Source organism: Pongo pygmaeus, chromosome 16, assembly GCF_028885625.2.
Source record: "Pongo pygmaeus isolate AG05252 chromosome 16, NHGRI_mPonPyg2-v2.0_pri, whole genome shotgun sequence".
Taxonomy (NCBI): Eukaryota; Metazoa; Chordata; class Mammalia; order Primates; family Hominidae; genus Pongo; species Pongo pygmaeus.
In genome coordinates, this window is record NC_072389.2 from 54,126,982 (window position 1) to 54,149,113 (window position 22,132).

Genomic DNA, 22,132 nt, shown 5'->3' on the forward strand with positions numbered 1-22,132 from the left:
ATGCACCATCATGCCCGGCTAATTTTTGTATTTTTTTAAAGTCTGTGTTTTTTTTCCCATCAGTTATTGGGTACAGGTGGTATTTGGTTACATGAGTAAGGTCTTTAGTGGTGGTTTGTGAGATTTTGATGCGCCCATCACCCGAGCAGTATACACTGCACCATACTTATAGTTTTCTATCTCTCATCCCCTCCCACTCTTCCCCCCAATTCCCCAAAGTCCATTGCATCATTCTCATGCCTTTGTGTCCTCATAACTTAGCTCCCACTTAACAGTGAGAACCTACAATGTTTGGTTTTCCATTCCTGAGTTACTTCACTTAGAATAATAGTCTCCAGTCTCATCCAGGTCACTGCAAATGCTGTTAATTCATTCCTTTTTATGACTTTTTTTCAATCCATATATATATATATATATATATATATATGATGGAATACTACACAGTCATAAAAAGGAATGCATGAATATATATATATGTATATATATGGTATATATATGTGTGTGTATATATATGGTATATATATGTGTGTATATATATATGGTGTATATATATATGTATATATACCACAGTTTCTTTATCCACTTGTTGATTGATGGGCATTTGTGTTGGTTCCATGATTTTGCAGTTGTGCTGCTATAAACCTGTGTGTGCAAGCACCTTTTTCGAATAATGACTTCTTTTCCTCTGGGTAGATAGAAGGGAAAGTTGAGGCTCAGAGAGGTAAGTGGCCATTCTAAGAACACCAGTAGATACCCAGTAGTGGGATTGCTGGATCAAATGGTAGTTCTACTTTTAGTTCTTTAAGGAATCTCCACACTGTTTTCCATAGTGGCTGTACTAGTTTACATTCCCATCAGCAGTGTAGACGTGTTCCCTCTTCACCACATCCACGCCAACATCTGTTTTTTGATTTTTTGATTATGGCCATTCTTGCAGGAGTGAGGTGGTATTGCATTGTGGTTTTGATTTGCATTTCCCTGATCATTAGTGATGTTGAGCATTTTTTCATATGTTTGTTGGCCATTTGTATATCTTCTTTTGAGAAGTGTCTATTCATGTCCTTAGCCCACTTTTTGATGGGATTGTTTGTTTTCTTTCTTACTGATTTGTTTAAGTTCGTTGTAGATTCTGGATATTAGTCCTTTGTCAGATGTATAGATTGTGAAGATTTTCTCCTACTCTGTGGGTTGTCTGTTTACTCTGCTGACTGTTCCTTTTGCCATGCAAAAGCTCTTCAGTTTAATTAGGTCCCAGCTATTTATCTTTGTTTTTATTGCATTTGCTTTTGGGTTCTTGGTTATGAAATCCTTGCCTAAGCCAATGTCTAGAAGAGTTTTTCCAATGTTATCTTCTAGCATTTTTATAGTTTCAGGTCTTAGGTTTAAATCCTTAATCCATCTTGAGTGGATTTTTGTATGAGGTGAGTGATGAGGATCCAGTTTCATTCTCCTACATGTGGCTAGCCAGTTATCCCAGCACCATTTGTTGAAAAGGGTGTCCTTTCCCCACTTTATGTTTTTGTTTGCTTTGTTGAAGATCAGTTGGCTGTAAGTATTTGGATTTATTTCTGGGTTTATTCTGTTCCGTAGGTGTATGTGCCTAGTTTTGTACTAGTACCACACTGTTTTGGTGACTATGGCACTATAGTATAGTTTGAAATCAGGTAATGTGATGCCTCCAGATTTGTTCTTTTTGTTTAGTGTTGCTTTTGCTATGTGGGCTCTTTTTTCGTTCCATAGGAATTTTAGAATTGTTTTTCTAAATCTGTGAAGAATGATGGTGGTATTTTGATGGGAACTGCATTGAATTTGTAGATTGCTTTTAGCAGTATGGTCATTTTCACAATACTGATTCTGCCCATCCATGAGCATGGGATGTGTTTCCATTTGTTTGTGTCATCTATGATTTCTTTCAGCATTGTTTTGTAGTCTTCCTTGTAGAGGTCTTTTGACTCTTTTGTTAGGTATATTCCTAGGATTATTTTTTTTCACTATTGTAAAAGGGGTTGAGTTCTTGATTTAATTCTCTGCTTGGTCGCTGTTGATGTATAGAAGAGCTACTGATCTGTGTACATTAATCTTGTATCCAGAAACTTTGCTGAATTCTTTAATCAGTTCTAGGAGCTTTCTGGAGGAGTCTTTAAGGTTTTCAAGGTAAACGATCATATCTCATATCGTCAGCAAGCAGTGACAGTTTGACTTCCTCTTTACTGATTTGGATGCTGTTTCTTTCTTTCTCTTGTCTGATTGCTCCGGCTAGGACTTCTACTACTATGTTGAAGAGGAATAGTGAGAGTGGGCATCTTTGTCTTGTTCCAGTTCTCAGAGGGAATGTTTTCAACGTTTCCCTATTCAGTATTATGTTGGCTGTGGGTCTGTCATAGATGGCTTTTATTACATTAAGGTGTGTCCTTTGTATGCCTATTTTGCTGAGAGTTTTAATGATAAAGCATTGCTGGATTTTGACAAATGTCTTTTCTGCATCTACTGAAATGATCGTGTGATTTTTGTTTTTAATTTTATTTATGTGGTGTATCACATTTATTGATTTGTGTATGCTAAACTATCCCGCATCCCTGGTATGAAACCCACTTGATCATGGTGGATTATCTTTTTTGATATGTTGTCGGATTCAGTTAGCTAGTATTTTGTTAAGGAGTTTAGCATCTATGTTCATCAAGGATATTGGTCTGTAGTTTTCTTTTTTGGTTATGTCCTTTTCTGGTTTTGGTATTAGGGTGATGCTGGCTTCATAGAATGAATTAAGGAGGTATGCTTCTTTCTCTATCTCGTGGAATAATGTCAAAAGGATTGGTACCAACTCTTCTTCGAATGTCTGGTAGAATTCTGCTGTGAATCCATCTGGTCCTGGAGGTTTTTTTTGTTGTTGGCAATTTTTAAGTTACCATTTCAATCTCGCTGCTTGTTATTGGTCTGTTCAGGGTATCTAATTCTTCCTGATTTAAGCTAGGAGGGTTGTATTTTTCCAGGAATGTATCCATCTCTTCTAGGTTTTCTAGTTTATGTGCATAAAGGTGCTCATAGTAGCCTTGAATGATCTTTTGTATTTCAGTGGTGTCAGCTGTAATATCTCCTGTTTTGTTTGTTAGTGAGGTTATTTGGATTTTCTCTCTTCTTTTCTTGGTTAATCTTGCTAATCTTTTCTTGGTTAATCTTGGTTAGTCTATCAATTTTATTTATCTTTTCAAAGAACCATCTTTTTGTTTCATTTATCTTTTGTATTGGTTTTTTTGTTTCTTTGTCTCAATTTCATTTAGTTCTGCTCTGATCTTGGTTATTTCCTTTCCTCTGCTGGGTTTGGGTTTGGTTTGTTGTTGTTTCTCTAGTTCCTTGAGGTGTAACTTTAGATTGTCTGTTTGTGTGCTCTTTCAGTCTTTTTGATGTAGACATTTAGGGCTATGAACTTTCCTCTTAGCACTGCCTTAGCTGTATCCCAGAGGTTTTGATGGATTGTGTCATTATTGTTGTTCAGTTCAAAGAATTTTTAAATTTCCATCTTGATTTCGTTTTTGACCCAAATGCTCATTCAGGAGCAGGTTATTTAATTTCCATGTATTTGCAGGGTTTTGAAGGTTCCTTTTGGAGTTGATTTCCAGTTTTATTCCGCTGTGGTCTGAGAGAGTGCTTGATATAATTTCAACTTTCTTAAATTTTTTGAGGCTTGTTTTATGGTCTATCACGTGGTCTATCTTGGAGAAAATTCCATGTGCTGTTGAATAGAATGTGTATTCTGCAGTTGCTGCATGAAATGTTCTGTATATATCTGTTCAGTCCATTTGTTCCAAGATATAGTTTAAATCCATTGTTTCTTTGTTGACTCTCTGTCTTGATGATCTGTCTAGTGCTGTCAGTGCAGTATTGAAGTCTCCCACTATTATTGTGTTGCTGTTTATCTCATTTCTTAGGTCTATTAGTAATTGTTTTATAAATTTGGGAGCTCCAGTGTTAGGTTCATATATGTTTAGGATTGTGCTATTTTCCTGTTGGACAAGGCCTTTTACATTATATAATGTCCCTCGTTGTCTCTTTTACTGCTGTTGCTTTAAGGTTTATTTTGTCTGATATAAGAATAGCTACCCCTGCTCGCTGTTGGCATCCATTTGCATGAAATGCTTTTTTCCTACCCTACCTGTTACTTTATGTGAGTCCTTATGTGTTAGGTGAGTCTCCTAAAGGCAGCAGATATTTGGTTGGTGAGTTCTTATCCATTCTGCAGTTGTGTGTCTTTTAAGTGGAGCATTTAGGCCATTTACATTCAATGTTAGTATTGAAATGTGAGGTTTAGATTGAAGAGCATTCATCGTGCTCTTTGTTGCCTGTGTACTTTCGTTTTTTTTTGTTGTTGTTTTTGCTTTTTAACTTGTATTTCTGTTTTATAGGTCCTGTGTGATTTATGCTTTAAAGAAGTTCTGTTTTGATGTGTTTCCAGGATTTGTTTCAAGATTTAGAGCTCTTTTTAGCAGTCCTTGTAGTGGTGATGCGGTAATGGTGAATTCTCTCAGCATTTGTTTGTCTGAAAAAGACTGTATCTTTCCTTCATGTATGATGCTTAGTTTCACTGCATACAAAATTATTGGCTGATAATTGTTTTGTTTGAGGAGGCTGAAGATAGGGCCCCAATCCCTTCTAGCTTGTAGGGTTTCTGCTGAGAAATCTTCTGTTACTCTAATAGGTTTTCCTTTATAGGTTACCTGGTGCTTCTGTCTCACAGCTCTTAAGATTCTTTCCTTTGTCTTAACTTTGACAATGTGCCTAGGCAAAGATGTTTTTGTGATTAATTCCCCAGGTGTTCTTTGTGCTTCTTATATTTGGATGTCTACGTCTCTAGCAAGACCAGGGAAGTTTTCCTTGATTATTCCCCCAAATATGTCTTCCAAGCTTTTGGAATTCTCTTCTTCCTCAGGAACACCGATTATTCTTAGATTTGGTCATTTAACATAATCCCAGACTTCTTGGAGGCTTCACTCATATTTTCTTATTCTTTTTTCTGTGTCTTGGTTGGATTGGGTTAATTAGAAGACCTTGTCTTCGAGCTCTGAATTTCTTTCTTCTACTTGTTCAATTCTATCGTTGAGACTTTCCAGAGCATTTCACATTTCTAAAAGTGTGTCCATAGTTTCCTGAATTTTTATTGTTTCTTTTTCTTTAAGCTATCTACTTCCTTGAATATTTCTCTCTTCACTTCTTGTATCATTTTCTGGATTTCCTTGTATTGGGCTTCACTCTTCTCTGGTCCCTCCCTGATTAGCTTAATAACTAACATCCTGAATTCTTTTTCAGGTAAACCATGGATTTCTTCTTCATTTGGATCAATTGCTGGTGAACTAGTGTGATTTTTGGGTGGTGTTGAAGAGACTTGTTTTGTCATATTACCAGCGTTGGTTTTCTGGTTACTTCTTATTTGGGTAGGCTCTGTCAGAGGGAAGGTCTAGGGCTGAAGGCTGTTGTTCAGATTCTTTTGTCCCACACGGTGTTCCCTTGATGTAGTTCTCTCCCCCTTTTCCTATGGATGTGGCTTCCTGTGAGCCGAACTGCAGTGATTGTTGTCTCTTCTTCGTCTAGCCACCCAGTGGGTCTACCTGGCTCTGGGCTGGTTCTGGGGGTTGTCTACACAGAGTCCTGTGATGTGAACTGTCTACAGGTCTCTCAGCTGTGGATACCAGTGCCTGTTCCACTGGAGGGGGCAGGGGGCAGGGGCGGGTGCAGTGGACTCCATGGGGGTCCTTAGCTTTGGTGGTTTGATGCTCTATTTTTGGGCTGGTTGGCCTCCTGCCAGGAGGTGGCACTTTCCAGAGAGCATCAGCTATAGTAGTATGGAGAGGAGCCCTCAGTGTGTGGGGCCCTAGAACTCCCAAGATTATATGCCCTTTGTCTTCTGCTACCAGGGTGGGTAGGGAAGGACCATCAGGTGGGGGTGGGGCTAGGCATGTCTGAGCTCTGACTCTCCTTGGGCAGGTCTTGATGTGGCTGCTGTGGGGGATGGGGGTGGGGTTCCCAGGTCACTAGAGCTGTGTACCTAGAAGGATTATGGCTTCCTCTGCTGAGTCATGTTGGTTGTCAGGGAAGTCAGGGAAAGCTGGCAGTCACAGGCCTCATCAAGCTCCCATGCAAACCAAAGGTCCAGTTTAACTTCCACCATGCTCTCCCCAATAGCCCCCAGTCCATTTCTAGATGGAGAGCGACAGGGGCTTGAAAACCTGCCCCAGCTCCAGGCTACCTGCCTCCCAGCTGCAAAAGTAAAGGTCTTGGTTCTTTCCCTACATGTGGAGTCTGAGCACAGGATTTGTGCCCTCCCCCAAGTTCTGGCCAGGAGGCTTCTCACCCCCTTCAAATTGTCACAAAGTCCAACTAGAGAATTCCTTCTCCCTGTGGAGTTTTAACCCCTGTTCCTCTGGTCACCCTCCCGATGGATCCCTGTGGTTCCAGGCAGGAATGGCCTGCTAGGGGGCCCAGTGAGCTCCCAGGGCCTTTCTACTGCTTCCTCTACCCTAGTATTTCATTCAGCTCTCCAAACTGACTCAGCTCCAGGTAAAGTTGGAAACTTCTCCCGCAAACAGACCTTCAGCTTCTCCAGTGGGTGTGTTTGTTCAGGAGAGGAGGGTCTCCCTTTCCACTTCCGCATCTGGGGCACTCACAGTTTTGGGGGTTCTCCTGGGTCCTGCAGGAGCAATCTGCTTCCTTCAGAGGGTCTGTGGGTCCTCTCGGGATTGCTGGTTTTCAATTCTTGTAGTTTTGGTAGAGACAGGGTTTCACCATGTTGCCCAGGCTGGTCTCACACTCCTGGGCTCAAGGGAACCGTCTGCCTCGGCCTCCCAAAGTGTTGGGATTACAGGCATAAGCCACTGCACCCGGCGCGACGTTGTGCTTTTTAAAGACTTGAGCCTTTTGCTTGATTGTCTCCCACATTAGTTCATTCACAGCCCACAAGAACCGTTTCTTAGTTTCAATCCAAAGCAATCTCACTAGGAAACATTAAGTGTGGTAGGGATTTGGAGTATGAGTACATGGGTTTGAGTCCCCGCAAAACAGCTGTGTGGTCTTAGAATGGCTACTTACCTCTCTGAGCCTCAACTTTCCCTTCTTTAAAAGGGGAAATCACTCCTTTCGAGGTGATTTTGTGGTTGCAGAAGCTCTGTGCAGTGTTAACAAACATTAGCTATTATTAGCTACTCTTTCATTGTCTTGTTCTGCTGCAGCTCCTCTCTGCCAGTGTGGCTTTTGGTTGCAATTCGCTGTCAAGAAATTAGAAGAGGCCACTACACACTCCTTACCAAATTCTCTTTGCTGTATGACCTGCTAGAAACTTAAGCCCTGAAGCCTCAATTATCCTTTTCTTATTTGCTTTGCGCCCTTTTTAAAGAATAAAAGGTATACAATATTGAATACTTCAGTACTCCAGAAATATAACTCATCTGGTAACTGCAGTTTTAAATATATATAATAAATATACATAATACAAAATTTACCATTTTAATAATTTTTAAGCATACAGCTCAGTGGCATTAAGCAGATTCACATTGTTGTGCAACTATCACCGCCATCCATCTCCAGAACAGAACTTTTTCTATCTTCCCCAACTGAAACTCTATAAGCATTAAACAGTAACTCCCCCTACTGCCTGACAGCTACCATTCTACTTCCTGTCTTTGGATTTGACTGCTGTAGGTACCCCATATAAGAGGAATTATGCGTACGATTGTATATCTTCTTCAGAGAAACATCTGTTCAAGTCTTCTGCCCATTTTTTCAATAGGGTTCTTTTTTTGTTGTTGAGTAATAGGAGTTCTTTACATATTATGGATATTAATTCCTTATCCTTATCAGATATATGATTTTCAAATATTTTTCCCATTCCGTGGGTTGCCTTAGCAGCTTTATTTCTTGACTTTACACCTGTTCATTCAAACAAACAGTAACTATGTGCCTGCTATGTGAAAGACATCATGCTAATGACAGAGCAAAAAGGTACAATTGACTTTCATACCCTCTCTGTCTGCATTTGACTTTGTCATGCTATCAGAACCATTCCCAACTGATTGGAAATTATTTTTTTTTAAATGATTAGATCTTTGAAGGCTTCTAAAAGGAATTTAGTTGGCTATTTCAATTATCTCAAGTATCTGAAAAGGGAGATCTTAGATTGGGCAAAACTGGAGAGCAGTGAAACCTGAAACTAGAAGAGGTGGTCAATGTGCACACACTCACATACACAACATCAGACTTCCAGCAAAGGCTTCCTGACATCTGCACGTGTGTGAAAGGAAATCATCCTTCCACTGACACCAGTGCTCACTGAGGGGAGATCAACTTTGGATGTTATGTTTTATTGCATGGTTTATTGTTCTAATCAGCTGATAAAGGCCATGAACCTTGACCCTGGGACAGCAGACCACTGCGGGGGTCTTAACACCCTTTCCTGACCAATGAACAATGCAACCTGTTTTAACCAACCGTGGACATTCTGCCTTAGCTACAGTGCTTGTTTTCAATCCTTAGCATAATCACTATAAATTAGAACTTAAAACTCCTGATTTTTTTCTCCTTAGCACTTTTCTCAGTAAAGTTCTTCACTGGGGAGTGTTCCCTTGTCTGCTAAATTAATAGACTTGGCCTTTTATCCCCCTCTCTGGTGGTCTTTATTTCACATGACATGTGGCTGCAATCCTACTCCTAACTGCAACAAGTCAACACAGAATCCGCATACCATATGCTGTTAAACTACTCTAAGGCTTAGCAGAGATACTCTCACTTATCCATGCATTGCTGTAACTAATCCTGTTCCTACAATCCTCAGAAAATTTAGACAAATGCCAGACTGTTTTCAAACATATCTTAATTTAGCTACCTAATATACAGATATTTGACCTCTCCAGAATGCTTTTCCTTCTAGTGTTGACGTTTCTTGAAAACCACATGTACAGGACTTTATGTAATTGTTCGGATGCATCTTGAATCTGCTTTGCAGCTGATGGTTGCTCACATACACACGCACACACACACACACCCCCAAAAGTATGCATTTGTCATTAAAGGCATTTGTCACTGCCTTTAATGTCCTGCTGAAGCACAATAATCAAAATTTTCAACATAGTGAATGAAATTTGCAGAATCACTGCTCAGGAGCAATAACATTATACACAGGAAATTAATCCAATTACAATATCTTCTGAATGATGATCTCTGTTTCCTTGTTGCTTTAGCTAGTACCACATCACCCAGAGAGCCTCCTTACTGTCTATAGCATCAGTTCCAAAAAAAAGAAAAACACTACTCAGGGTTTCTTCCTTCACAGAATGGAATGGGACAGATACACCACGAGGCACAGGTAGAGATCAGCTAGAGAAAATGAATCCGAAGCCAGGACCTCAAAAGGGAGCACTCGCCACCCATTCTTTAACAGTTCCCCATTTTCCTTCACAGACCCCCAGGGTGGCAATCACACAAAGGAGGAAAACCCACTCCAAGCCACTGCTTCTTAGTTGCCCTGTAAGCCTGGCTTGGGCAGATCCTGTGCTGGGAGCCTGGCTGATTTTATTACTGAATACAAGTTACATGTGTAAGGCACTAAATATCAGAAAAGTACAGAGTAGTAAGACAGTGATCTGGAGGTCCCTCCTGCCAATGGTGTGCTCCGCCCCTTGGGGTGAATTATGTACTGTGGTGATGAACTAAATGTTCCCTTTGCAATTTCCTTAGGTATCAAAATGTATTCTGTTCTTCAGGGTTGAAAGGCAAGCCCTTTCTCACCAGCTCCACTTACTGGGTTTACCCTGATGTGTCTATTCCTCTTTCAGCGTTTGAGGCAGGTTCCCACCTAGACACAAAGAGGTAGCCATCCTTAGAGGAGAAGGAAGATTTTTTTTTCTTCTTTACTTGATGTGGATGCTTACTCAAGGGAAGGAAGCTGAGCTTTAAGTTTTAGTGACCTGATTTCTTGTGTGTGTGTGTGAGATTCCTGATTTAGGTCAGGTGTTTTTGTTGTTGTTATTGTTTTATTTTCTTTAACTGTGTTTTTAAAAACATAAGGAGAACATTTTTATAGGAGAGATTAAGTAGCAATGTCATTCTTAGCATGATCTTCATTTTCTCTCTTCTCTTGTTTCCTTTTGATACCGTTCCAGACATTTTAAAGACAACTGCGGCTAGGAATCTTTATTTTCCTAATGATCTTGTTTCTCTTCATTATCAGTAAAAACTCCTCTTTTGCCCTTTTGCATGAATATTCTATTATTAAAAATGGAGATCTGGTCCAGAATCAGTCAAGGGGATGAATGCCTGGGTAAGAATTAGTGGAGGAACAACAGTAAAAGCCATTCAATTGGCTCCCCCAGGGACTAAATCTAGAGTCAAGGTAGAGAAGCAAGATGAGAGCTTTGAAAGGGGTGACATCAGGGGAATGGCTGAGAAAGTCAATGGCCTGTTGTCCTTTTATTTTCCTCTGCTCTTATCTGAGTACTTTCTGTGTTCTAAGTCTGTGGATTCAGCCCTCAAATGGTTGGCAGAAAGGTCCCTCTAAAGGCAAGAATTCTGCTCCATCTTTCTCCTTTGTTTCAAAGGCTGACTCTTAATCATGGCTCCTCCTTTTATTATCAGGAATTTCATGTTTCTGTCTCCCTGATATTTGGAATCTAGAGATGGTGAGATATTTACAGTGGGTGAGACATCAGCCTCCAATTGTTTGTATCTGTAGCGGTAATTACTTACACCAGTTTGTCAGCATTCACACCTGAATTATTCTATGTTTGGTGGTATGTCAATGTCTAGAGATAGCTATGATCACACAAAATACAGTTTTTTCTTATGAAATCCTAACTTGGTCCATGGAAATTTTTTTTGAAAAAACACAACAAAAGATCCCATCCACCTCCCTCCCACCCAACTCCCCCATATGTTAACTGGATGGAAATATTTGATTTGAGTGTTGTATCCATAGGACATTCTCTCACCTTGACTTTAAACTGGCTCATTCAATAATGCGTGTTTCTCAAGGCCATAAGGACCACTTTCTCAACAACCTCTATTTCCCACCCAACTTCCCAAATACTGTTCTTCCTTCTAATTTTTCCTTTTTTGTCATTCTCTCTTCTTTCAACTGCAATGTATTTTTGATGTTCAACCACTATTCAGGTTGTTTTGTTACCGATTGTCTTAGATGTTATCATTAAACATTACTGTTGAATCGTTTCCATTTTTTTCTTTAAATTTTTTTATGTTTATAAAGTCTTTTCATTTAGCTCATAGTCCTATTTAGTTCAAGACCTACAATTTCAAAGAAGAGTTTCAAAGATCACCCTCTCTTTCAGCAATATGTGAGCTCCTGAGAAAAAAATGTGAAAGTAATTTATTTCCATACAAAACGTTATTTGAAACACCAAGGAATTCATCATTAAAAGGAAGTCAGAGGTGAATTCTGCAATATAATTTTTCTGTTCAGCAAATTTTGATTTTTTGCTAATTCTTTAAAGTGAGAGATAATCTATTTTATATCTTCTCTCTTTTTTTAAATTTACCCTTCTTTGACGGGGTTTTTCCTCCTCCCTTCTGGGTCAGGGAGTCCCAGGTCTGCTCTCACACCCAAGTAGCTGCAAGTCACAGCATTTCAAATTCAACAAGCCCCAGGGAAATAGTTCAAGAAGCTGGGATGGGGACAGGATTTTGAAGTAAAGGACTGATGTCTGGCCCTGGCACTTGGAAATCAGCCTCACTGCTTTCAAGACCCACCATGGATAAGGTCCCCAGTCTACTGGTGGCTGGAATCTCCAGACTTCAAGTAGGACCACTTGACACCATAGGACATTTTAAAATTTGATCCTCCCCTCCAGTCAGCCTTTCCCTCTCCTGAGCTGACCGTTGAATGTTTTTGCATCCACTCTTGGGAGAAGATGCACACCCTCTCACACTCTTAAAAATTTATTTTAATTTTTTTCTTTTTTTTTTTTTTTTTTAGAGATGGGGTCTTGCTCTGTCACCCAGGCTGGAGTTCAGTGGTGTGGTCACAATTCACTGCAGCTTTGATCTTCCAGGCTCAGGTGATCCTCCCACCTTGGCCTGTCGCATATCTGGGACTACAGGCTTGCACTACTATGCTTTATTTTTGGTAGAGATGGGATTTCACTATGTTGCTCAGGCTGCTTTCAAACTCCAAGACTCAAATGATTCTCTCACCTTGGCCTCCCAAAGTGCTGGGACTACAGGTGTGAGCCACCATGCCCGACCTCTCTCACAAACTCCCTGCCCGAATGTTGCCGCAATGGACCCATGATGTCCGTGGCCATCTTCCCTCTGCCTTCAGCTTTCTTCTCTCACATACTTTCATGGCTGGATCCCTTACCTTATTCAGGCCCTAGCTCAAATGTCCTCTCCTTAGATAGGACTTCCTGACCACCAGATCTAAAAATAAAAGACCACCACCCTCGAGCTTCCATAACTGCTTAGAACACAATCAGCCATGCCTGAATCATGTATAGACACATCTACAAGAAACAATATCCAGATGCCATACCAGACATCTTCCCCTGGGTGTGTATGTTAGATATAACTGAATCCTCGAAGCAGAGGGGGAAAAAAAACAACAGTTCACCTTTTACTATTTACAAAATAATAGGGAAATATAGACTTACGAGTTTACGGAGTTTTGTTTTCTTTTTTTCTGAGACGGAGTCTGGCTCTGTCACCCAGGCTGGAGTGCAGTGGCGCCATCTTGGCTCACTGCAAGCTCCGCCTCCCGGGTTCACGCCATTCTCTTGCCTCAGCCTCCTGAGTAGCTGGGACTACAGGCACCTGCCACCACGCCTGGCTAATTTTTTTTTTTTTTTTTTTTTTTGTATTTTTAGTAGAGATGGGGTTTCACTGTGTTAGCCAGGATGGTCTCAATCTCCTGACCTCATGATCCGCCCGCCTCGGCCTCCCAAAGTGCTGGGATTACAGGCGTGAGCCACTGCGCCCGGCATGGGAATTCCAATTACCTTCAACTGTGCATGAGCAGGAGCTTTGTAATATTGCACATCCAAATGATGAATGATCATTCTTGATAAACCCAAATAATGCACTCATTTTAATTTGCAAATTCTTAACATTAGTAACTTCCTATATCTTACTTGGTGGGTTTCTAGTTGTATGTAAAAATAAAAATCTACAAATTATTCTGCCCGCCTCGGCCTCCCAAAGTACTGGGATTACAGGCTTGAGCCACTGCGCCCAGACAGAGATTTTTTTAAGTAGATAAAAATAGATAAATGGCTGGGAAAAGGGGGTATCAATTAGTACAAATAGACTGCATAGCCATCCAGCAATACATATCAAAAGCCTTTAAAACATTTATGTTGTTTGAGCTAGTGATCCTAATTCTAGAATTTGTCCTTTGGAAATATAATCAAGATATATATATGATGTTAAACACAGCATTACTTATAATGATGAAAAATAGAAGAGACGAGGCATGGGGGATCATGCCTGTAATCCCTGCACTTTGGAAGGCTGAGGTGGGAGGATCCCATGAGCCCAGAAGTTCAAGATCAGCCTGGCCAACATATCGAGACCCTGTCTCTATATATGAAGAAGAAGAAGGAGGAGAAGGAGAAGGAGAAGGAGAAGAGGAGGAGGAGGAGCAGGAAGAGGAGGAGGAGGAGCAGGAAGAGGAGGAGGAGGAGCAGGAAGAGGAGGAGGAGAAGAGAATGTTATGCAGTCATTAAAATTTTAGAAAAACAAGCCATATGTCTATTGACTGATGGATGAATAGACAAAATGTAGTATAGACATACAATAGAGAGTAGTATTGAGCCTTAAAAAGGAATGAAATTCTGACACATGCTACAACATGAATTAATCTTGAATACATTGTGCTAAAGGAAATAAGCCAGACAGAAAAGGACAAATACTGTATGTTTCCACTTTTATGAGGTACCTAGACCAGTCAAATTAATAGACACAAAAAGTAGAACAGTGGTTGCCAGGGGTTGGGGAGGAAGAGGAAATGGGAAGTTATCGGGGTTTTTTTTTTTCCTTTGAGATGGAGTTTTGCTCTTGTTGCCCAGTCTGGAGTGCAATGGTGTGATCTCGGCTCACAGCAACCTCCGCCTCCCGGGTTCAAGCAATTCTCCTGCCTCAGCCTCCCAAGTAGCTGGGATTACAGGTATGTGCCACAATGCCTGGCTAATTTTGTATTTTTTTTAGTAGAAACAGGGTTTCACCATGTTGATCAGGTGATCTCAAACTCCTGACCTCAAGTGATCCATCTGCCTCAGCCTCCCAGTGCTGGGATTACAGGCGTGAGCCACCACACCCAGCCAGAAGTTACTGTTTAATGGGTACAGAGTTTAATGCGTACAGATTTTCCATCTTTGGGAAGATGAAAAAGTTCTGCAGATGGATGGTGACGATAGTTGCACAACAATGTGAATGTGCTGAATGCCACTGAACTATACACTTATAAATGATTAAAATAGTAAATCTCGTTATGTATATTTTACCATGATAAAACATGCTTTAGAATCTTTAGCAACAGGAAATGGCTCAATATGGGAGACTTAGTATATAATATTGTTCAGATTTTGTGTAAAATTCTTTGTAAGCTCATGTATAGAGAAAAATACTGGAAAGGGATTTCAAACACAGACTGTTAATAGACACCCTCTCTAGGTAAGATTGTGAGTAATTTTCTCTTTCATACTTTTCTGTACTTTCCAAATCGTCTAAGTAAACATGCAATATTTTATAACTAGAAAATAAAATAAAATTTAAAAACCCACCACCTAAATCTCTATCCTCATTCCCTGCTTTTTTGATGCAATAAATAAGCACTTCTTCCTATCTGAAAGTATATTGCTTATTTATCTGTTTCCTTGCCTATAGTCTGTTTCCCCAGCAACAATGTAAATTCCATGAGGGAAGAGGCTTTGTCTTATTCACTGCTTGATCCTTAATGCTTGAACAGTTTCAGGCACTTTATGAGTACTCCATAAACATTCGAGTGAAAGAGAAAGAATCAATGAATGAATGGGTGAATGAATAGAAGATTAGTCATCCTCAGTGTCTTAGTCCATTCCTGCTGCTATAACAAAATACCCCAGACTGGGTAATGAATAAATAATAGAAATGTATTTCTTACACTTCTTGAGGCTGAGAAGTCCAAGATCAAGGCACCAGTAGATCTGATGTGTGATAAAGGCTCACGCTGCTTCTTAGCCGGGTTCTTCTTGCTGCATCCTCACATGCTCCCTTGCACCTCTTTTATAAGATCACTAATCCCACTCATGAGGGCTCTGGCCAATGAGTTAATCCCCTCCTAAAGGCCCTGCCTCTTAATACTTTCACACTGGGAATTAAGTTTCAATACATAAATGTTGAGGGGACATATTCAGACCATAGCTCTCAGGTTAGGACAGTGGGAATTCCTTTGTTCTGTGCCCACCTGGGGTATCAGCCCTCTTTTTCTCATCTGTAGCTTGCTCAGGATTGGAAGAAAAATTGTCTCAAGATTAAGAATCATCAAAATGGAGTAAACCCTGAAATATGTCCATCAAAGTAGGGCTAACAGTTTGGAAAGTAGTCTAGATACCATGTCACTTGAAGAGTAATTGAAGGCACTGAAAAAGGGGAGAAGAAATGTAGCTGCTTGCAAATACTGAAGTGTAGTCAGGTGGAACCATGAATTTATTCAATAAATATCCACTGAGCCTCTGCCATGTGCCAGTGACTGACGTAGGTACCAAGAGTACAAAAAACAGGATTATATAATGTTTGACTCCAGAGGAAATACCAAGGATAGGTTGAGAGAAGTTTGGAAAGGCAGATTTGAATGCATCATAAGGCAGAGAATCCAAATCAGCATTTCCTAAGGCACATTTCATGGAACCCTAGGATGTACATTTCTGTTATATGAGAAAAGGATCCAAGGCCCAATAAGTTTAGAAAATCTTGTGGTAAGGCTGGGTGTAGTGGCTCACGCCTTAATTCCAGAACTTTGGGAGTCCAAGGCAGGTGGATCACCTGAGGTCAGGAGTTCAAGACCAGCCTGGCCAACATAGTGAAACCCCATCTCTACTAAAAATACAAAATTAGCTGGGCGTGGTGGCGGGCACCTGTAGTCTCGGCTCCTCGGGAGGCGGAGGCAGGAGAATTGCTTGAACCTGGGAGGCGGGGGTTGCAGTGAGCCGAGATTGCACCACTCCAGCCTGGGAGACAGAGTGAGACTCTGTCTCAAAAAAAAAGAAAAGAAAAAAGAAAAAGAAGATTTTGAGGGGTAGAGTTTTTTTCAACTATAGCAGCACAGGACTGCTCAGTCTTCTTTTTCTTTTTCTTTTTTTTTTTTAAGAGTCAGGGTCTTGCTGTCACCCACACAGGAGTGTATTGGCACAATCATCTCTCACTGAAGCCTTGAACTCCTGGGCTCAAGTGATCCTCCAGCCTCAGCCTCCTGAGTAGCTGGGGCTACTGGCATGTGCTCCCATGCCTGGCTATGTTCTTTTTACTTTTGTAGAGATGGAGTCTCACTATGTTGCCCTGGCTGGTCTCAAACTCCTGGCCTCAAGCAATCCTCCAACCTCAGCCTCCTGAGTTGCTGGGATTACAAGCATGAGCCACTGCACCAGGCTCAGAGTCTTCAATATACTATTGTATACTGTAGTCTCCTAAAGAGTGATGTGGCTCCTTTCGCTACATTTTCTGACCGCAGGATACTTCTTTTTCTAGGCCTAGAATTTCATGGGATGAGCATTAGGGAGAGTTATTCTCTACATGACAACATTCACCTTCAGAACAGGAGGCCTGCAAGCACAGATCTATTGTGGCATGCCCCTGAGACACACCTTGGCACCACATCCAATGGATGCCCAAGTCTTCATTCTGAACCACCCATATCGACCCAGTCCTCTCACCTCATCTCCCTCACTTCACAATTTTTCCAGTTGCCAGTCTGCACTCACTCCTTCTTTCCATCCTTGCTTTGGGCTTAGCTTTAATGAACCATGCCTTGTATTTCTGCTTCTGACTTGAGCTCCACATAACAGGGATTCTGATTTCTTCCTCTAAGCTCCCTGGGGTCACCCTGGGTAAAGCTTCCTTGGTTCCACTGTTCCATACAGCTCATTGTACATAGAGGAGGGAGACCCAGACAAGGAGTAAGCAAGTTCTCACATCAGGAAGAGCTTGGGGAAAGCTTGGGCTTTCTCATGTTGAAAGTCTTACTTGGTCTTATTTTCTGCTACCTCTTTGACAGGTCTGATCTTGTAATGGCTTCCTGCCAGGCATAATTTTAAATACTTTTGGTACCTGGGAAACCAGCTATTTCTGTAGACTGTATTATCTTATTCATCCTCACATGAAACACAGATGCACTGCCACACAGTTGAGAAATCTTTCACACGATGAGATCAAGCCACTCATTGAAGGTCACTGGGCGAGACTTCTACGCTCCAGTCACTTGAATAAAAGTGCATAATGAATTGGAATGTTTGCATAAAATTCCTGTGAGAGAAATTATTGTGACTTTAAACCATACTGCTCAAAGCCCCTCCCATTTTTGGCTTCTTACCTTGTAACTTGGGTTCTCATTCCAAAATCCAGTGATCTCATTGATTGCAGCACTTCAATACAGCCCATGTACTAGAATAAGAAGAAAAAAAAGAAGAAGTAGGACAAAAATTCCAAGAAGCTGTCTCTTAGCTTCACAGCAACTTCCCGGGAAGCATCTCAAATCAGCTTCTGCTATAAAGTTACATTTGCATCCTCTGCCTACCACTGTTATTTCTGACTATTAATGGACACATGCCTAAAGGTTCAATTCAATTACAAAACACCAGTTAAATCCAAACCATAATATAGATAACGCAAGTAACAAAGACAAATGTGGGTTCAGTGGTTAAGAGCATGGGCTCTGGGGCCAAATCATGTGAATTTGCATCCTGGCTCTGCTACTTCTTAGTTATGGAAACTGAACCTCAGCAAGTTAACTTCTGTGCCTCACAGTTTTGTCACTGGTAAAATGGGGATACAATAGGAATTGTTAGGAGAGTGAAAGTATTTCCTACATGTAAATAAAGCTTTTAGAACAACGCCTGGTACATACAAAGGCCCAAATAGTAGAGGAAGCAAAAATAAATGTGAGATAAAGAATACAGGAATGTCAAATCTTCTAAGTGGATAGAACAAGCATATAAAGGCATAGAATACCAAACTTAGTAATATAAGATCTTATCATCCTTTGCAGCTGATTTAAATATTAAGGGGGTTCTTGAAAGGACAAAAGTCATGTGCTGTATCAGTGATTAGTATGGTTAGCTTGAACACCATGTATTGCAAAAGGAATTGTGACTTATAAAGCTGAAAGATGGTTTATATTTAGTGTGGCAGCAGTGAGGATCCATAGCAGGCTGCTGGCAACAGCATGATGCGATTAGATCTGTGTTGGAGGAGGCTTAAGTCAGCGGCAGTATGAAGGTGGGTTAATGGTGAGGGAATAAGTTAGGATGATCCTGTGGAGAGGGAAGTAATGACAGCCTACACTGAAGAGGGATGGTGTCGATAGGAAGGACGGGACAGATTCAGGTGACATCATGGAAACAGATACTACAGAATTCGGCAGTTGATTTGATACGGAGAATAAGAGAGAAGGATGAGTCAAGGATGACTCACTCAGACGTTTCTAGCCAGGGTAGCAGAGGGAACAGTGATGCCATCAACAGAAACAGGAAAGCCAGGAGAAGGGAAGATGATGAATTGGTTTGGGAGCCGTTGACTTAAGGCACTGGTGGGGTATCCAGGAAATAACAGGCTGGCAGCTGAAAATTAGATTCTGGAGTCCTGAGAGGATTCAGCCTAGGGACGTGGACTTAGTAGTCTTCTGTGTAGCTTTGCCAGGTGAGGCTGTGAGAGTCAATCCTCCCAGAAGAGCTTTGGTTGAGGAGGGAGAGTGCTTCTTTGAGAATTGCCTTAGAAATATTACTAGAGCTAAGAGGTCCAATTGAAAGTGATCTGTTGTCTCCTTGGAAATGATATGCTCCCTGTTTAGCTTTCCTTTGGAGGCTTTCCAGCCGCTCTATGCTTGGGAATGGCAAAAACACTGTCAAAAGATGTCAGGAGCTGGTGGGGAGGGGCACCTACGCAGACACTTCTTGTATAATAGTATTTCTTTTTTTTTTTTTCTTTTGAGATGGAGTCTCACTCTGTCACCCAGGCTGGAGTGCAGTGGCACGATCTTGGCTCACTGCAACCGCTGCCTCCCAAATTCAAGCAATTCTCCTGCCTCAGCCTTTTGAGTAGCTGGGATTACAGGCCCATGCCACTGCACCTGGCTAATTTTTGTATTTTTAGTAGAGGTGGGGTTTCACCATGTTGGCCAGGCTGGTCTTAAACTCCTGACCTGAAAAAATCTTTCCACTTCGGCCTCCCAAATTGCTGGGATTACAGGCATGAGCCACTGCGTCCTGCTGTATAATAGTATTTCTGAGCAGATTGTGCAGACAGAACTCCTTGATGCACTGAGTGCTGCCTGGAGCCTGGTGCTGGGAAGAGCATGCTGGCCAGGACAATAACCCTGCCAGTCTCATCCAGACTCCTGTTAGTCACACTCAGTTACACTCCTCTTGGGATCTCTAGTACTGAAACATTTTGGATATTTTACTCTGTCCCCATCACACCTAACTTCCCAAGCCTTGGGTACCTTAAGGAAGTGGTGTCTAGAGATTTCTCTTCAACTGTAAGTGTTATTAAGAGAAGAAAGCGCTCTCCCTCTCCCTCTCCCTCTCCCTCTCCCTCTCCCTCTCCCTCTCCCTCTCCCTCTCCCTCTCCCTCTCCCTCTCCCTCTCCCTCTCCCTCCTCTCCCTCTCCCTCTCCCTCTCCTTTCTTCGGTCTCCCTCTCCTTTTTTCGGTCTCCCACTGTTATCGAAGCTGGACTGTACTGCCATGATCTCGGCTCGCTGCAACCTCCCTGCCTCGGGCTCCTGTGACTCTCCTGCCTCGGCCTGCCGAGTGCCTGGGATTGCAGGCGCGCGCCGCCACGCCTGAATGGTTTTTGTATTTTTGGTGGAGACGGGGTTTCGCCGTGTTGACCGGGCTGGTCTCCAGCTCCTGGCCTCGAGTGATCTGCCTGCCTCGGCCTCCCGAGGTGCTGGGATTGCAGACGGAGTCTCGCTAACTCAATGCTCAATGGTGCTCAGGCTGGAGTGCAGTGGTGTGATCTCGGCTCGCTGCAACCTCCACCTACCAGCCTCCTGCCTTGGCCTCTTAAAGTGCTAAGATTACAGCCTCTGCCCCGCCGCCACCCCGTCTAGGAAGTGAGGAGCATCTCTGCCTGGCCGCCCATCGTCTGGGATGTGAGGAGCCCCTCTGCCCGGCCGCCCTATCTGGGAAGTGAGGAGCGCCTCTGCCTGGCCACCCTGTCTAGGAGGTGAGGAGCGCCTCTGCCTGGCCGCCACCCCGTCTGGGAGGAAGTGAGGAGCGTCTCTGCCCGGCTGCCCCGTCTGGGAAATGAGGAGCACCTCTGCCCGGCCGCCCCGTCTGGGAGGTGAGGAGCGCCTCTGCCCGGCTGCCACCCCGTCAGGGAGGAAGTGAGGAGCGCCTCTGCCCGGCTGCCCCGTCTGGGAGATGAGGAGCACCTCTGCCCGGCCGCCCCGTCTGGGAGGTGAGGAGCGCCTCTGCCTGGCCGCCACCCCGTCTGGGAGGAAGTGAGGAGCACCTCTGCCCGGTTGCCCCATCTGGGAAGTGAGGAGCGCCTCTGCCTGGCCGCCCCGTCTGGGAAGTGAGGAGCGCCTCTGCCCGGCCGCCCCGTCTGGGAAGTGAGGAGCGCCTCTGCCCGGCTGCCACCCCATATGGGAAGTGAGGAGCGCCTCTGCCCAGCCGCCCCGTCTGGGAGGTGAGGAGTGCCTCTGCCCGGCCGCCCCGTCTGGGAGGTGAGGAGCGCCTCTGCCTGGCCGCCACCCCGTCTGGGAGGAAGTGAGGAGCACCTCTGCCCAGCTGCCCCATCTGGGAAGTGAGGAGCGCCTCTGCCCGGCTGCCACCCCCTATGGGAAGTGAGGAGCGCCTCTGCCCGGCCGCCCACTCTGGGAAGTGAGGAGCACCTCTGCCCAGCCGCCCACTCTGGGAGGTGAGGAGCGCCTCTGCCTGGCCACTCCGTCTGGGAAGGGAGGAGCGCCTCTGCCCGGCCGCCCCGTCTGGGAGGTGAGGAGTGCCTCTGCCCGGCCGCCACCCCGTCTGGGAGGAAGTGAGGAGCACCTCTGCCCGGCCGCCCTGTCTGGGAAGTGAGGAGCGCCTCTGCCTGGCCGCCACCCCGTCTGGGAGGAAGTGAGGAGCGCCTCTGCCCGGCCGCCACCCCATATGGGAAGTGAGGAGCACCTCTGCCTGACCACTCCGTCTGGGAGGTGAGGAGCGCCTCTGCCCGGCCGCCCCGTCTGGGAGGTGAGGAGTGCCTCTGCCCGGCCGTCACCCCGTCTGGGAGGAAGTGAGGAGCACCTCTGCCCGGCTGCCCCGTCTGGGAGATGAGGAGCACCTCTGCCCGGCCGCCCCGTCTGGGAGATGAGGAGCACCTCTGCCCGGCCTCCCCGTCTGGGAGATGAGGACCACCTCTGCCCGGCCGCCCCGTCTGGGAGGTGAGGAGCGCCTCTGCCCGGCCGTCACCCCGTCTGGGAGGAAGTGAGGAGCACCTCTGCCCAGCTGCCCCGTCTGGGAGATGAGGAGCACCTCTGCCCGGCCGCCCCGTCTGGGAGGTGAGGAGCGCCTCTGCCCGGCCGTCACCCCGTCTGGGAGGAAGTGAGGAGCACCTCTGCCCGGTTGCCCCATCTGGGAGATGAGGAGCACCTCTGCCCGGCCGCCCCGTCTGGGAGGTGAGGAGTGCCTCTGCCCGGCTGCCACCCCGTCTGGGAGGAAGTGAGGAGCACCTCTGCCCGGCCGCCCCCTCTGGGAAGTGAGGAGCGCCTCTGCCTGGCCGCCACCCCATCTGGGAGGAAGTGAGGAGCGCCTCTGCCTGGCTGCCCCATCTGGGAAGGGAGGTGCGCCTCTGCCCAGCCGCCACACCGTCTGGGAAGTGAGGAGCGCCTCTGCCTGGCCGCCACCCCGTCTGGGAGAAAGTGAGGAGCGCCTCTGCCCGGCCGCCCCCTCTGGGAAGTGAGGAGCGCCTCTG

General features: G+C 44.1%; 1 protein-coding gene across 1 annotated transcript in view; it reads right to left on the bottom strand.

The window, feature by feature from the left end:
* Positions 1 to 22,132, bottom strand: part of SHC4 (SHC adaptor protein 4) — a 144,500-nt gene that overhangs the window by 83,375 nt on the left and 38,993 nt on the right. The window contains exon 2 of the mRNA XM_054451193.1: positions 17,552 to 17,622. Within this exon, the coding sequence (XP_054307168.1) occupies positions 17,552 to 17,622 (71 nt within the window). The remainder of the gene's footprint in view (positions 1 to 17,551; positions 17,623 to 22,132) is intronic.